General features: G+C 40.4%; 3 protein-coding genes across 5 annotated transcripts; 1 reads left to right on the top strand and 2 right to left on the bottom strand.

Annotated features, from left to right (window-relative positions):
* The first annotated feature begins 1,520 nt into the window (after nt 1-1,520).
* Nucleotides 1,521-5,074, top strand: ppcs (phosphopantothenoylcysteine synthetase). Its single transcript, XM_020101691.2, has 4 exons — nt 1,521-1,657; nt 3,110-3,647; nt 3,733-3,836; nt 4,181-5,074. Exons 2-4 carry the CDS (start codon nt 3,113-3,115, stop codon nt 4,505-4,507), a joined length of 966 nt encoding a protein of 321 aa, XP_019957250.1. The 5' UTR covers nt 1,521-1,657; nt 3,110-3,112; the 3' UTR covers nt 4,508-5,074.
* utp3 (UTP3 small subunit processome component) lies at nt 4,754-9,733 on the bottom strand. The gene is made up of 16 exons (XM_069535660.1): nt 9,052-9,733; nt 8,687-8,774; nt 8,331-8,387; nt 8,186-8,242; nt 7,982-8,090; nt 7,825-7,893; nt 7,597-7,718; nt 7,359-7,514; nt 7,205-7,276; nt 6,786-6,826; nt 6,604-6,700; nt 6,312-6,434; nt 6,078-6,214; nt 5,930-5,996; nt 5,213-5,320; nt 4,754-5,046 (listed from the first exon to the last, which is right to left on the bottom strand). Exons 1-16 carry the CDS (start codon nt 9,066-9,068, stop codon nt 4,957-4,959), a joined length of 1,410 nt encoding a protein of 469 aa, XP_069391761.1. The 5' UTR covers nt 9,069-9,733; the 3' UTR covers nt 4,754-4,956.
* Nucleotides 9,734-10,244: 511 nt separating this feature from the next.
* On the bottom strand, nt 10,245-15,825 carry fam83e (family with sequence similarity 83 member E). Of its 3 annotated transcripts, XM_020101528.2 has the most exons (10): nt 15,722-15,825; nt 14,871-15,580; nt 14,269-14,415; nt 12,838-12,962; nt 12,334-12,768; nt 12,113-12,172; nt 11,963-12,010; nt 11,645-11,879; nt 11,335-11,553; nt 10,245-10,959 (listed from the first exon to the last, which is right to left on the bottom strand). In XM_020101528.2, the coding sequence occupies exons 2-10, from the start codon at nt 15,336-15,338 to the stop codon at nt 10,771-10,773; spliced, it is 1,926 nt and encodes a 641-aa protein (XP_019957087.1). In that variant the 5' UTR covers nt 15,339-15,580; nt 15,722-15,825; the 3' UTR covers nt 10,245-10,770. The 3 variants fall into 3 exon arrangements, with proteins under 3 accessions (XP_019957087.1, XP_019957085.1, XP_019957088.1); XM_020101526.2 differs by having other exon boundaries at nt 14,871-15,797; XM_020101529.2 differs by having other exon boundaries at nt 11,963-12,007; nt 14,871-15,797.
* Between the last annotated feature and the right edge of the window lie 94 nt (nt 15,826-15,919).

The following is a 15,919-nucleotide window of genomic DNA, read 5'->3' as shown; positions in this document are numbered from 1 at the left end:
TTCAGTAGTTAGTGAAATATGTTTCATTTTTAGTGTGATATATGATATAGGAATAAAAATACTACAATAACTATAATAGATGGTTTATCTGATTGTTTTATGAGTTCTTATGCCAAACTGTTGAAACCTGTTATTTTTGAGGTCTTAAAATGACTTTATGGTTTAGGTCCTTTCTCCCAGAGTGGGTCTCAGTGGGCCTGGAGTAAAAATGTTCCATATAAAAAGCCCACACATCTCTTATATAATTCATAGTGATGCATTTGGCATCATGGATCTCTCACTTTTGCATTTCATGAACCTTTTCCACCACTTGCAAACACCCTGGCTGATTATTGAACTGACAGTCAAGACCCTACTTGTACCGGCCCATTAAAACCTGGACCAAGCCTCAGTTTATAAATTGTAGTGGTGCTGTCTCGGTAGAAAAGTGGTGATTCCATTTTTGTTAAAGTGCAAATCCACAAAATATGTGGAAACTGATACTGCAACCCCACCATGTATCACAGCTTGTGTTGTGATCATCTATTCAGCAGTGCAACAGCGCCTCCTGTGGGTTAATCATAAGTACTGCTGCTAATACACAAATGATCGATCATTTAAATTAATTAATTAAACTAATTAAATTAAATTTACAGTGATAATGACTGACCCCAGCCTTTTGTTCACAGAGCCGCTTTAGACTGAAACACACAAGCACACGCACGCACACACACACACACACACACACACTGAAAACCCAAAAGGGTTAAACGCCAGAAAGGCCTTAAAACCACATCCTTTACCTCACACCTCCATAACAAGGTATCAGACCGAAAGTAGCAAATGTTTCTTTAAAAAAAGAAATTAAATCCAGCAAAACAATGCTTATGCATCCCATTCAATTATAAAAACATTTAATCAATCCCTGCAGAAAGAGAAAGAGAAGTTAGAATAGGCTAATAAAAGTAATGAAAAGCAAGTTCCCCCTTCACAATTTGTATTCATTTAAAATCATCAAAAACTGAACATTGAAACCTGAGCCTATGAGAAAAACTGAGTGTGGAGTTTCCCAAATTTTAAAACTATTAAAAAAAGCAGTCAGGATTCAGCATGAAACTTTTCACGTCATCTCTGAGTCAGTGCGACAGTCCAGTCCAAACTCCCCTGTTCTCCTTTTGTGACGATGCTCATGATTCATAGAGTCTGACACCTCATATGAAAATATGTTGATTCAAACTTGACTATCAAAAACTATGGGATGGAATGTGGTCTATGGTTCAGCCAGAAGAAGAAGAAGACACTGGCTCTCATGTATTGATAGTGTAACACATATAATGAACAAAGAAGGGAATTCATATCAGGATAAAAAGACGAAAATTATTACATAAAAATATTTGTTAGATTTTATTTGATAGGAATATATATCATCTTCTAATAAACTACTTAAGAGAAACAGGACTAAAGAAAATAATTAGATTTGAGTTTTGTTTTGTTTGCTGCCAATCTACTGCTGCACACTCCAGTCCAAGAGGTGGCGGTAATGCACCTATAATCTGTTTACCAACCGCTAATAAACATCAGAAGAAGAAGCAGGATCAGCTGTAGAAGAAGAAGGCGCTGATTCCAGGAAGTGCAGAAGTTGCTGTGAAGCTGCAGGAGAAGAAACTCAGGAAACAAAGTAAGATATATATTTGTATTCGTTTCTCTTTAAGCGTCATGAGAAAACAAGTGTCACGTTTTATTTTGTTCACTTTATTGTCGCCGTGGCTCATTTTTGTTTCCAGCAGCTTTGGACGTTACATGATGTGGTCGCACAGTGTGTTTGTGTTTCTCTCATCTGTAACTTATCTGTAACTTTCTGTCACGTGACGGTTCCAAAGTAAATGTTCCAACACTCACTTGATGCTTCATAAACATTTGACAGAAAGGACATCGACTCGTCTTTGTATTAGTAAGATACAGTTGAAACAAACACACTGTGGTTGTCATGTGTTTGAAAACCCTGAATGTTTTCTTTGTGTGCAATTATGATTCAGCATTTTTATGATTCATTTATTTTAGGTTGTTTATCTGTTCTTGAATTGTGTTGTGTTGTAATAAAGTTTCTCCTTAAAACTCTCTCTCACCACTATAGATAATAGTGTGAGCTCTTGTCCACATTGACTCCAGATCTACATTAAATAGTTTAATGAAAACCAAAATTGAAATTCCTTTGTTGTATGTTTAAAGATATTTAAAAATGTTGATCTTCTGTGAGTAATTTTTTTTGTCACATTGCTAAAAGGTTCAATTTCCAGGTTAGAAATTCTTAAAAGAGCAGCCATGTATATTCAGTATTTTAATATTCATTTCATCTTTGTTACACAAGATGTCTTCTTCATCACTGACTGAATGTTCTCAATGCATGTTTAATGTACTCCTCGTGTTTAGACATTGCACCTGTGTAAGTTACACACTGATCCATTATTGACACAAAACCAGTTGTGACATTATAAACCACGCGCTCCGGTGCTCGTCTTAATCTCTGATGTAAGATGAGCGCAGAGAAACTTTCTCCAGAGAAGATGAATTTGAAAACAGTCTTTAAGTGTCAAACTCAACATATCTGTATCAAACATCCAGCTGAGAAAACAACGACCAGATAGATTTCTTGGCATCACTGTTTTTGAAATACCTCATATGCTGCATGTACCTTTGGTATACTATGCTACCAGTCTTGACATCAGCTGACATTATATTAGTCACTTGAGTTGCTTGTGCTGCAGATTCAGGATTATTCAAAATTTTAATCCCCTGTGTTTCAAGGTTCAAACACTTTCCCACTTCTCATAATGCAACTTGAAACCAACCTTCATTAAAACCACCTTAAATGTTTATTTTGCACTTAGTATTCAATGCCACTTTTCTCTTGGCTGCATCTGTGTCATATTTGTATTGTATGTCCCATATATATTTCCATCAGAGGCTATAAACACGGACTGCCTCCAGACATACAAGAGACATAATACGTGGGGTTCACTTCACAGGGTTCACTTGACAGGCAGACTAACCTGATTAATTTAAGTGTAACTACTATGCTGCATCAGTCTTCTCTTCTGATGATGCCAGCTCTCGCTCTCTCTCTCATCAGGTCATGACTGAACCCAGGATATCGTCCATTGATGGGAAGTTAGCTGAAGAATTTGCTGTTCCCTCCCATGTTGAGGAGGTCAAAGCAAAGATGTCTGCCTTTGCCACCCAACATGCAGCAGCAGGTCGCCGGGTTGTTCTCATCACGTCTGGGGGCACGAAAGTTCCCCTCGAGTCGCGCACTGTTCGCTTCCTCGATAACTTCAGCAGTGGCAGACGAGGAGCCTGCTCAGCAGAGTACTTCATGGACTCCGGCTACGCTGTCGTCTTCCTACACAGGCATCGTTCCCTCTACCCTTACACTCGAATGTTCTCGACCATGAACGTGCTGGATGCCCTGCAGTTCACAAGTGGGGATGAAGCATCTGGATCCTCCGGTGAAGTGATGGTTAACCCGCAGGTGCTTCCGAACATAGCCAAAGTGCTGAAGAAATACCAGGAAGTGAAAGATGGCGGACTTCTCCTGCCCATAGAGTTCAGCACTCTGTCAGAGTACCTGCATCTTCTCAAAGCAGCAGCCCAGGCACTCAGCACTATAGGTACAGATTGATAACAATTCAAAGGTTGAAGTCTTACGTAATAAATTATTCATAATTTGTTCTCCAATGTTTTTTCTGCACTTAGGATCGAAGGCCATGTTTTATTTGGCTGCAGCTGTGTCTGATTTCTATATTCCACCATCTGAGATGCCTGAACACAAAATCCAGTCTTCCAATGGTCCTCTTCAAGTGAGTAGGAATGCTGCTGTACATGCAAGATTTCGTAAATTTAGACCATGGTGGTGGAATGGTTCTAGGCATGGCAGTGTTGAAAGCCATCCCTCTAGTAGTTTTTGTTATGTTACTTAAAAACAAAGGGCAGGGATGAAAACATAGTCTCCTTGGTGGAGGTAATGACACTCCCATCAGCCTCAGCTTTAGTAAATGTTTGCATACTAACATGATAAAGATACCAGCTGAGCGTGTTAGCACTTGGCTCATCGCAATGCTTTGTCTAAGAACAACCTCACAGAGCGGCAAGTATGGCTGTAGACTCGGTCCTGTTATTAATGAGATCTTTTTCTCTCCTTCAGCTTAGCTTGAACATGGTCCCTAAGATACTGTCCCCACTGGTGAAGGACTGGGCACCTCAGGCATTCGTCATATCTTTTAAGCTGGAGACCGACGCAACCATCCTGTTGGACAAGGCTCGCGGAGCTCTGAACAACTACAGGCACCAGGCAGTGGTGGCCAATGTACTGGACTCGAGACGGGGTTACGTTGTGGTGGTGACCCCCAAGACTCAGGATGAGCTGATCCTCACAGAGGAAGACGTGAAGAATGAGGTGGAGATAGAAGAGAGGATAGTGAGCAACCTGACATCAGCACATAACAGGTTCATAGATCAACAAGTGAGCTGACAGTCATCACCTGCAAGTCTGAGTCAGTGACGCAGCTTTGAGTTGTGTCTATTCTCTTCCCTGATCCTGAGCTTAAATCCATTCTTCCCTGATCTGCTGATAGTTGCTGTACATGTTTGTCATGTGGTTGTGTAACCTCGATGATAAGTATATCTACAAACACAGACACACTGTCCTTTTTACCTTTGGCAGAATTAGCTTCTATGGTTCTAACACTGTCTCTGTACTAAGGCAATATACAACTTATTGAGTTTATAAACTGTTTATTGACACTGTGCACATTTTGCTATACTTTCTATAACAGTGACAGAATGTTTGAATAATTCACAGTTATTCTGTACTGCAAGAGTCACCTGTAAAACTGTAAAACACATTTACAAGAACAATCCACTGACGTTTCTTTCAATCCCATGGCTACGCCTTGCAGCACATGATCGATTCCCTCTTGGTTACTTAAGTTTGATGCTCTTCTTGACACCAGCACGAATACCAGACATCTCTCCACTGTACCTCGTCTCCTCCCGACGAACCTCACGGACCTGGCAAATATAACATATATAAATGTAACAGTCTCAGTGTTGTTCTTGGGAGTGTGTTTTGACGGATCACATATATTCTTGATTTATACTGATGAGCCTGGAGCCAGGAGACTTTATGATGTACAGTGTAATAAAAAATGGTTTCATCAATGCGCAGAATACGAACCTGTCCCTTTCTGCGGATTTTAGCCCGTCTGAACTTCTCTCTGTGCTTGACTCGGGGATTACGGTCAATCTTCTTCCTCTTTGGTGTGAGCCCCTTGTTCTTGGCCATCTGTGGAGTTGGTAGAGACGCACAATAAGAATAAATGTTTGTGACAAAGCCCGATATGGAGTACATTAAGTGAATACAGTGTGAGCACCAGACATTGATATCTACTGAAAAAGTTATTGTTTTGAGGGTTTATCTAAAATCTCCCTTTAATCTTGTAAGCCAAAGGGTAGATGAGTGAGTACTGAACATTCAAAGACACATGGGCAGCAGTGAAGATAATGTATTTAATTATCTGCCTCTGATACACTTAGAGCTTTCAAGTGTATGCAAGACATTAGCTGCTGCTTTCTTGAAGTTCATACTCAACTGTATATCCACCGTTATCTAAATTCTAGTACCACACAGAGACCCTCCAGCAGGGGACAGCCTAAAGTCACCAAAAACCAAAGTGAATGTTTAAACTCTGAAATACAGAGGAAAGGATCATCTACATAAAGAGAAACCCAAAGCTGCTGTACGACCGTGTAAGATCAATTCAGTGTTTTTAGTCCAGCAATAACATATTCATCAGTAGTGTTTGATGAATATTATCATTTCTTTAGGTAACTGGCTGAGAAATGTCATAGTGTGATACTGATCCTGAGCGTGTGAGTGGGTGGAGCTCAGTACCTGGTAAGTGATTCCTCTCTTAGCATCTGGATCCAGCGCTTCCTTCTCCTCATTATCTTCCACCAACCTGCAACGAATTGACCATTTATCAAACCTTTCCCATTTGATTTGGTTTTAGTAGCCATTTGCAACTCAAAGTCCTACTTACTCTTCAGCTTCTGGGTTTTTGCTCTTTCTTTTCAATTTCAACCGCTCCTCCACCTCTCTGTAGAAACGCAAAGCTGCTTCATCGTCCAGGTCGGAGTCAGAGTCCACTTTGACGTCAAGCATAGTTTCTCTGGAACCCTGCAGCCAATGAGTATTCGTGATAATTACTATTTTATATTAAACATCAACAACAGAATCAAACTGAGACTGGGAAACTTGCTATAAAGAACCTCACCTTGTCCTTCTTACTGGAGACTCTGGGCCTCTTGCCCTCTGCTGGCTCTTTGTCCTCACCAGCTAGAAGCTTACGAAACTGTGGTGCAAGTCGAGCATCCACTGCTCCCAGCTCATTGATGAGCTGCAGGGGAGATGTTGAAGAGTCAGACAGACAAAGGGTTCCATCCATGTGGATATGTAATAGATATTTCATGCTGTGTCCCATGATGCTGGTGGTGTCAGTGTCCCCGACCGCTTCACGTTCAGGGTGGACAATCATTTGATTAAACTGCGTCAATGAGGGGACTTACATTCCTGTAGGTGAGCAGTCTCTCAATCACAGGGTGGTTATGAGCAGGGATTCGTTTTGCTTTCAGCACCAAATAGAAACTGATGTTTGTGCAGTAACTGGTAGGAAACAAAGAACAGTGATTCGGTGGAAGGACAATGGCCTGACATTACAGTTATAAGGTACAATTCAAGTACAACTTACTTGAGATACAGTTGCTGTTTTGTCTTGAGGTAGTTAGCACCCTGCAGAAAACACGACCAAAGTTATTTCGAGTCATAATTATTGCCTCCACCATGACAGTTATGTTTTTCCTTGATTTCTCAGAGAATTATTCATGGACATCAGAAAATCAGATGTTGATGAGTGTATTTAAATCTTGATCTAGTGAATTTTCAAAAGGGGACAATTGGGCCTGAGTGGAGATATGTTCTCTATTAAGTTACATTTTTGACAATTTAATTGATAAAAAAAATGGTAAAGCCAAAACTTTCTTGGTATTCCCCAAAGTATCCGCACTACGAGCCTTTAACACGGTGCCAAACACCAGAGAAAAAAAAAAAACAATGGCGAAGGGTTATTCAAAACTCAAAGTCTGGTGAAAAAAAGCTAAATGCTCTCACTTTTCCTGGTGGGATCTTTCTGTCCTTGACCATCTGCATGAGAGGCTGCAGCTCATCTGTTAGTTCAGTGAGCTGCACACAAAGCACAGACAGAAATGTTGGTCAATACATCTTTACATCTGATGTTTCACACGCAAGTTTTAGGTGCTTATACCTTTGCCTTGAAGTCCTGAATAAGTTCAAGCAGCTCTGGCGAGTCTTTTTTCAGAAGTTTAAATTTTTCCTTCTTAGACATCTGCTGCAGGTCCTTCACTATCTTCTCCTCTTTTTCAACCGCTTTCTTTTCATCCTTGTCCTCTTCAGCAAATTCCTAAATGCATAAAACAACAAAAGGTCAACAAAACACCATCACAACCATGCAGATGTAAAGGGTAGATATACAATAAAAATACCTGAAATAGGTTTAAATCATAATCCTCCTCGCTCAGATTTGCAGCCAATCGGTTTTGGATATTTTTAGCCTCTTCTTCTTCCTCTTGTTCATCAGCTTCCAAAACTTCATGTGATTTCCCTTCTGTAATAAGTCAATGTAAATGTTGCATGAGCAAACATGATCCATACAGATGATACAAATATCACAAAATGCCTAAATAATACAGCCGGAGATTAAAGATGCTCACTTGTGATCGTATAATCTGAGTCGTAGAACATCTTCTTCTTTTTGCCCCATGCCATTTCATTTGGAAGGTCTGAAAAAAAACATAATTATTGTTAAACAGGCTTGTACCACCAAATAAATCAAACTCTGGACATATAAACAGAGAACTTTGTGTTTACCATCATCTTTTCTCGCCTCGAGATCACTGTCCATGTCTGTCCCCTCTTCCTCTTCTTCTTCCTCCTCCTCATCCTCCGACTCAGAATCATCCAGGGCCATCACCTCCTCCTGTAAAATTCAGATGAGCTTTAATTTGCTCCCTGGACTAAGTCAACTCTCTGAGGGTGAATCCAAACAAGAGCTAAATTGAAAAAGTGCATCACCTCGTCTTCTATTTCCTCCGAATCACTCCCCATCTGAACACCACGGGCGAGAAGGTTCTACGGCAAACAGAGCAAAATATACGTCAAGTAAAAACGGCACCATACACAGTGGTTAAGCAGATAATTTCTTATGAGTTAAACTTACTGCGATCTTCTCATCGTGAAACTCATCGATTCTGTCCTTTGTGTACTGAGACGATTTCTGAGAGTAAGAGAGAAGACAAGTTCAAAGTTTGACTGATGAAAATAACCACAGCATCAAAGCAGAGTTAATGTGGGGACAGTATGTTGATAGTTTATATTCTATAATGTATAATATCACAATGTGACATCAGATACTGTCAGACATTGCGGAACAGAAACATTAAGGTTAAGTGTCACTACTGTTTTGTTGCAAGATTATACCACCACTCACATTTTATTTGAATACTACAAAGAAGAAATGCAGATGCAACCTGCAAAGACCTTTAACCTGCAGATACTCTGCGGAGTCTTCCTCACCTTATCGGGGACAGGCATGTTCCTGTAGGCTTCAGGATGATCTTCATCGTATCGCTCAGTCTTTTTGATTCTCGGCTGCTTTATAACCCTGAAGGACCAGAGACACATGAGTTTAAAAAGTAAGAGTATGCATCATCATCATCACACTGGAGTCTAACACCTCCCACTTCTGCTCTGGTGGATGCAGGTTAGCACAGATCCAGGACCCTTCACACTGAAAACCACCGGATCAAGACTATGAAGTTATTTAGACCTCAAATATCAAGTTTCCCCCAAAAACTCCTACAACTCTTAGATCTACCCTCACAACTTACAAACAGATTAAACTATACTAACGTGAGGAAGCTAACTTTAGCCAAACTCACCTTTTAGCTCGAACCATTGTAGAAATCACACGTGTTTGCCGCACGTGGATAAACTAAGACAGGACGTGAAAACAACAAAAAGTTCAAATCTGGAGATCAGAGTAAAATAAAAAGCGTAGATATCCAGCTACGTTCAGATAAATATGTTTCCTACTGTTCACCATGTGCTTCCGTGATTTCTTCTTCTACTCCGTCAATCTGAGTCTACAAAGGAATGTGAAAGATGCACAGCGCCACCTCAGGCAGGGGAGTGTAAGCACACGTTAGAGGTTATTTTAATGTGTGGTTTACAGCAAATACAAAACAATTCAAAATTCTCAGTTACAATAAGTTCAGAGTCGCGTACAATGTGATGCAATGTGCTCACAGTGGCATTCAAACTGACCGGATCCAAACCACAGACTGTTTGTGAAGACAGCCGACATTTTGACTTCTTTTCTGAATGGTGGGAGGACGTGGAGACACGTCATCCATATTTTATTCAGTCTATGAACCAAACAAAAAGTACTGAGGATGTTGAGGAAATTGTGACCCTGCAAGATGAAAAGTCAGGGATCATCAAAACCCTGTGTGTGTGTGTGTGTGTGTGTGTGTGTGTGTGTGTGTGTGTTGCACATTGCAATTCTAATTCATACATGAGTAGACAAGAGTTGTGTTGACCTCATGGGGACACATGAAGAAAAGACAGATGCACCATCCCGTAGATGTTTCATAAAACAAGTGATAACTCTAACCTCCTGGTGGCGCCATAGGAAAGGTCAGAGGATCATTAGATTCATCATGCAGTGAACCCTGTCCCCCATTGAGCCGCTAAATAAATCTCTTCTTCAGACTGTCATTATTTCCCTCTCTTCCGAAACCAATATTTGAATACTCTAATCTCCACAACCCCAGCCTGACATTTGTCTCTCAGGACTTAAACTTAAAATGTTGAAGTTGTAGCAGCCGCAGGTAGCTCTACACACAATCTTTTATTACGCCTGTGCTGCTGATGAAACACTTGTGGGTGTTCGTTCTTTTCTCTTCAACAGTTTTCTCACATTGTTGTCAGAAATATTTCTCATCACTTCAAATTCTGGAACCTTCCATGTCTTCCTTTGGATATATTTGGCCTGAAGTGAGACAGTCAGCTTGTGAGTCTAAAAAGCATCTGACTTAAAATAAAACAACAAAGTTTTCAATGACAAACCATATAAGTGATGACGCTTGAGTCTGGAGTTTTAGCTTCAGTCCTGTTGTTTTATTTTTTCAGTGAAGCTTCAGTTGGCATCTTATCAGCACTTGTACATGAATCTGACTTTTATTGTCTTTTTATCATGTTGTATAATGTTGCAGTAGGTCCAGTAGGTCCCAACCTTAATACTGAAAAATAAAATAACCACCAACTTTAGCAGAAGGTTTAATAAAATCCTACCTATTGAAATTTCCAATCAAAAAGTGTAACTTCTTCTCGTTTGCAAATCTTACTGATTAAAGCAGCTATTCGTTGTGAGCAGCTCGAACAAAACTATGTTATTTATTTAAACATGAAGTAAACTACAAACAGTGAAGCTTCTCATAATCAGATTCAGTGGGATGTCACATCGGAATTTAAAACAGTAACACATCCTGCATAGTAACAGTATGGCTTATTTGGGGTAATTTACACTGCATGGTCAGAACCATCCTGGTTGCCACCTGTCGTCAGTGACAGATGTTGTTGCTTTTGTATTTTTGTTCTCATTCTTGTTCCCCTAATTCCCTCTCTGCCAGCGACCTCCTCCAGTCCATATTCAGACCATAAGCAGAGCTGCGGGGCCGCTCTCTGGGCAGGAAGTCTGTTGAGGTTCTGTACAACGAAGATTTCAAGTCATCGTTCCTCTTCTTCATCAGAGTGAAAGCAGGCGTCATGAAACTCGAGTCAAAGCACTACCCAGGAAACAGAAGCCAAAATATGTTAGTAATTTCACATTGCATCACTTTGAGTTTTAGGCACTTTGAGTGTTCATGACCTAAAACAATGAATTACTTTGTGCAAGTTGAAATCAATCTTTAGAACAGTAACAGTGAAATGAGAAAAACCTGTTCACTTATTTTATCTTTATCAAAGTATTCAAATTTTAAAAAGAATAATTCCCTCTTTGGTTGAACTGTACACAACTCAGGTCATAAAGGCCTCAACCTGTATCTTCCTGAAATAGAAATCTATATATCACACATTTTCTAAAAGCAAATGCATTTACATGAATATAATGATGATCAGATTAAATTTCAACCATAGCGAACACAAGTCTGCACACTTACACTGGCCTTAAACCTTGGCACTGGGACTCCTCTCCAGTCTTGATGTGTGTCTTTTTTGTGTACACTCAGGTCCATCATGGATTGGCTCAAGTCCGATGCTGCAGTGTTGGATTCTTTCTTGAGCAGCCTTGAAGAGCTTTGCTGAGGCTGAATCCTCTTCATTATGTCGCTCAGAGAGCTGAAGCTCTCAGACTGTGGCACCCTCAGGATTATGGGTTTCTTTGAGGAGAGAAATGCTGCTCAGTTTCCACAGTGGCATTTCACATCAGAGTTAAAACAAATATTTTGACTGCAAAGGCTGGCGACTTACTCTAGAAGATGGTGTGTTCTCCACTTTGGAGCCAGTTTCATCCATGCGGCTCTCCTCCTCCACACAGAGACCCCTCCTCGATGTCTCTATTCTCTTATTAGATGAAAGTATGACCATGTTGTGCATCGGTTCTGTTGTTTTATCATCAACTCTCGTCATTATTCGGTCACCTAAATTGGTTCTCTTCTCTTTGGAGAGTTGCCTGGAAATAGTTTTTTCTACTATGCGTTCCACCCTTTAGATGAAAACAACATATTTTCATTAAATGTGACATTTCCACAATAATTCGATGTGTTTACTTTATCTTTTGCTTGTTACCTCTTCATTCTCTCTGGGGTTAGGTCTGCTGTTGATGGCTTTATACTGCTATGAAAATAATCAAGATCAAATGGAAAATTATATGAAACATCATCAGAAAAAGAATGTCACTACTGTTCATCCATGTATTTAGGCGGAAACAAGACTCACTTGAATATTGTTGATTTATCTGGAACATGGTTTATCACTGGAGAGTTATGAGCGTTTACCCTGTCGAATACAATAAGGTCAGTAAGGTCCTGCAAACAATGTGTCGATCATACTGATAAAAAACAGGAATTATATTGAAATCAATTTTCAGTAAGTAGTTTTAAAAAACAAAGGACTCACTCATATGTCTTAAAGTGGTTAATTTAAAAGGGTTTGTTTACCTTTTTTTATCCACAAAATGGTTTCCACTGCTGGTGAAATCATCCATAATGGTTGCATTTTTACTCAACAGCATGTTATTCTTCTGTGATATTTCCTTGAACACGATTTCCTCATGTTGATCACTAGGACTCTCAGGAAAATTACCCTCTCTCTGGACAACGCCCATGGCTTCCCAGTCCAGGAGAGAATCAGTAGGTGGAGATGGAGGGTTGAGGATCTCAGGGTCAAATGAGAGCTGTTTTCGGAAGCGGAGATCTGAAAACTCTCTTAGCTTTTGAGTCACAGTTACGTGGGATTCTGCGACTCTCGGTGTGTCTGCGACTGGAAGCGAAGCAGCAAAAAGGATCCTGAACTCCTGGTCAAATGAGTCCACGACTGGGCCGCGGAGGACGGTGATCAGCTGCCGGTGCAGGTGAGCGTCGGTCCATGTGAGGCTGCAGAGAACAAAGGAGTGTTTGTAACTTATTTTAAAGGAAATCAAAAATGAAATTGTGTTTGTTTACCTGTAGCTGCCATGAATTACTGTCTCCAAATCCACCAGAAGGAAATTATCTTTCATCTCACCAACCACCGTCTTTCCTGTCCTGGAACAGAAGGCTTTCCCTCCAAGAACACGGACTCGGATGTTCTGACAAATCACAAGCTCAAGATGAAACTGAAGACTGAATTACATTGGAACTTGGAGTTTTTCAAGTCCATGATGTGTAATATCATGTTTTATACATAAGATTTATAATTAGACAGAATGTGGTTTGAGCTCAATGCTAATGGAAGCATGCTAAGATGCCCCAAGTGAAATTGCCAACATGCTGACTGTTTTTTTTACCATGTCTCTCATGATCTTAGCTTGGTGAGTTAGCAGCATGATATTTAATTCTTGCATCACACAAGCTCCGATCAGAAAAACACATTTACATCCCTTCAACATGCATCAGATCTCAGGGACTTTAATGCCATATTTCATTTGTGGATTTATTAATGCACGAAAATGAGTGCTCACATCATGTGACATCAACATATTCATAAACACAGTACATATATATGTATACATACATGTATACAACCAATCCTCCTCATAAATAACAGCATCAGATTTGATCTTGATAGAGTTTCTAGGTGGACCACATTTCTATCAGATTCTTATATGGAGCAGTTTTGATTTTAATATATAATATGATTTTAATATATTCAGTGTGATATTTTCAGAATAATATCTATTGTCAAACCCAAATATTTTAATGAAAAAACCCCAAACTTCTTCGTTGTTTCAGTTTAGATACTGATATGAACTTTAGTAAAAAATGTGATTGAATGCTGATGGCACCAGATTAAGAGTTTGAGAGTCATTCCAGTTTATTCTCAGGGCTCCATGAACATCGCGGCTAAATAGTTGAGATTCTTCAGTCAAACATTGCTTTTGATTAGCACTGCCATGACGTACCAGTATAATTAAGAAATTTAAAAAGTCTGCAAGCTCAACTATAGACACTGATGAAGACTTATAACTTTTCACTCATGTTAAATAATTTAACGGATAGTATTTATGAAGATGGGATTGTTTTCATATTGTTCTTAACATCAGGCAGAGTTTTGACACCTTAATGGAACCACTGAATGCTGTGCAACCAGTTCAACCATCTGCTCTTAAAAGAACACGGCACATTCCTAACATGAGCATGCCAGAGCAGAAAGACACACTTTAGTTTATTGGACAGCTCTCGAGTGCGTATGCTGTGTTTCAGGTTTTAAATGATACTGATCTATGCTCACTTTCAGTCATGATAGACAGAATCCCTATAATATAGAGTTTTGATATTGGAGACTGGTGCTGCTTGATTTCAGCCAAATAAAATCTCTAGTTCATTTATTGCTGTGTAAACATACACACAACGATGGCTGCTAGATGTGTGTGTTTGGAGGGGGGGGGGACTCACCGGATGCTGCAGCCTGTTGAGCATGAAATCCTCCTGAATGGATCTCTGATTCAGGATGATGTAGACAGGGACGCCCCGGGAGGCAGCGTTGTGTAAATCACCAATTATTGCACCATCTGTTAATCTGTCTGTCACAATAGCAATTACCTGCAGAGCACATGTTCCAGAGCAAATGTTACTTAGTCTGTAATTGGCTGGATTACTGAAAATGGTACTTACAAAAACTGAAAACCTGCTTTTTCTTATTGTTGACAGGTGAAAATCACAGATGCAGAAGTAGAAAAAGGGATCAAATACTACCTGAGTTAAATCTAACAGTGAAATTGTAATTAGAATTTATTGTAACATTTCATAGTTGTAGGATGCTTCAGGTATAACATTAAAACTGAAGCTGTGCATCTTAATCTATTAGTTAATCTATTAACTTATTGAGTCTTATAGTGAAGCCCAAAGTAAATTTTTCTTTTCAAAGTACAACATCTCAGAATATTTCAATACTCAGGCATTAAAGTATCTATATCCCTCAGATTCACTTATCACTTCACCTCTACCCTAAAACATTTGGGACATTCGTTCACACAATGAAATCTATATTTGCATACTTGGGTGGCCCTTTGCAAGTGCTGTCGGATTATCTCTCTGACGGGGGGTTCTCCGTCAGCAGGTGGGCTGGTGTGGACTGTGATGCTCCCCATCATCAGCCAGGGCCCCCTCTCAGGCCAGCCCAGGTCAAGGTCTGGAGCCGGTGTGTCGGAGGTGCAAGGGAAGTAGGTAGAGCAGAAGTCCTCCATCTGTGAGCTGCCTTCCCCTCCATCCTCCTCCAAGCGCACCTGCTGCTGGTTGAAGCGATAGTCCTGAGCCCAGCTGCTTATCTGTCTGACCTCCTCAGGCGACAGGAAACAGCCAGAGCGCTCTGTGCCGATGGAGCTGTAGAAGGCCTCTGGTCCGGCGCTCAGGAGCCTCTCCACCGCCTGACGCTCCCTCTCACTGTAGAGGAACTCTGGAGAAGACTCTGTGACCTCCAGGAACACTACGTTCTCATCAAGGCTCTGCTCCCTAGAGTCTGACATAACTGCAGTCTGGTGTGTCTCTGGGGGAAAAGTTGCTCCTCTCAAAGTTCCCACTAGTGACTGCAGTTGTGTAATGATGAGACCATCCCAGGCCAGCTCATGTCATCCTCAAAATTATTTCCTCATTCATCTTTCTGACAAAAAAAAGATACTTTTTCCTGGTTGGTAAGATTTACCTATAGGACCCAGATGTCTGGATGTTTCTGTCTTATTGGAATCACGTTGCTCCTCACTGACAAATCCTGTTCAGGGTTCACAAGTTCAGTCCTGAGTAAATGTTGTGTTCTGCAGCAGCCGTTTCCCCTGCTCATGTTGAGTGAAGAGAAAATCAACAAGTTTTAACAAAATAAAAAATAAGTAAATGAACAGGTTGTGAAACTCACCTCTCGTCTCTCAGGCTCAACTACTTCTCATGAGCTCTGAGACGCTGCAGCTTTTCATGTGTCTCCTCCCCTGAATGTCGTCCTACTACTCTCAAAGCTTCCACTCCTTGTAACAAACATTGTTCTCAGATTCCTGAGAATCTGTGCAGCTGACAGATCAGGGTGCTGATCACACACACGATTACCATCCTGCTGCAC

This window comes from Paralichthys olivaceus, chromosome 2 (assembly GCF_024713975.1).
Source record: "Paralichthys olivaceus isolate ysfri-2021 chromosome 2, ASM2471397v2, whole genome shotgun sequence".
Lineage (NCBI taxonomy): Eukaryota > Metazoa > Chordata > Actinopteri > Pleuronectiformes > Paralichthyidae > Paralichthys > Paralichthys olivaceus.
The sequence above is the reverse complement of the archived record's forward strand: the minus strand, read 5'-3'. Positions and strand labels throughout refer to the sequence as shown.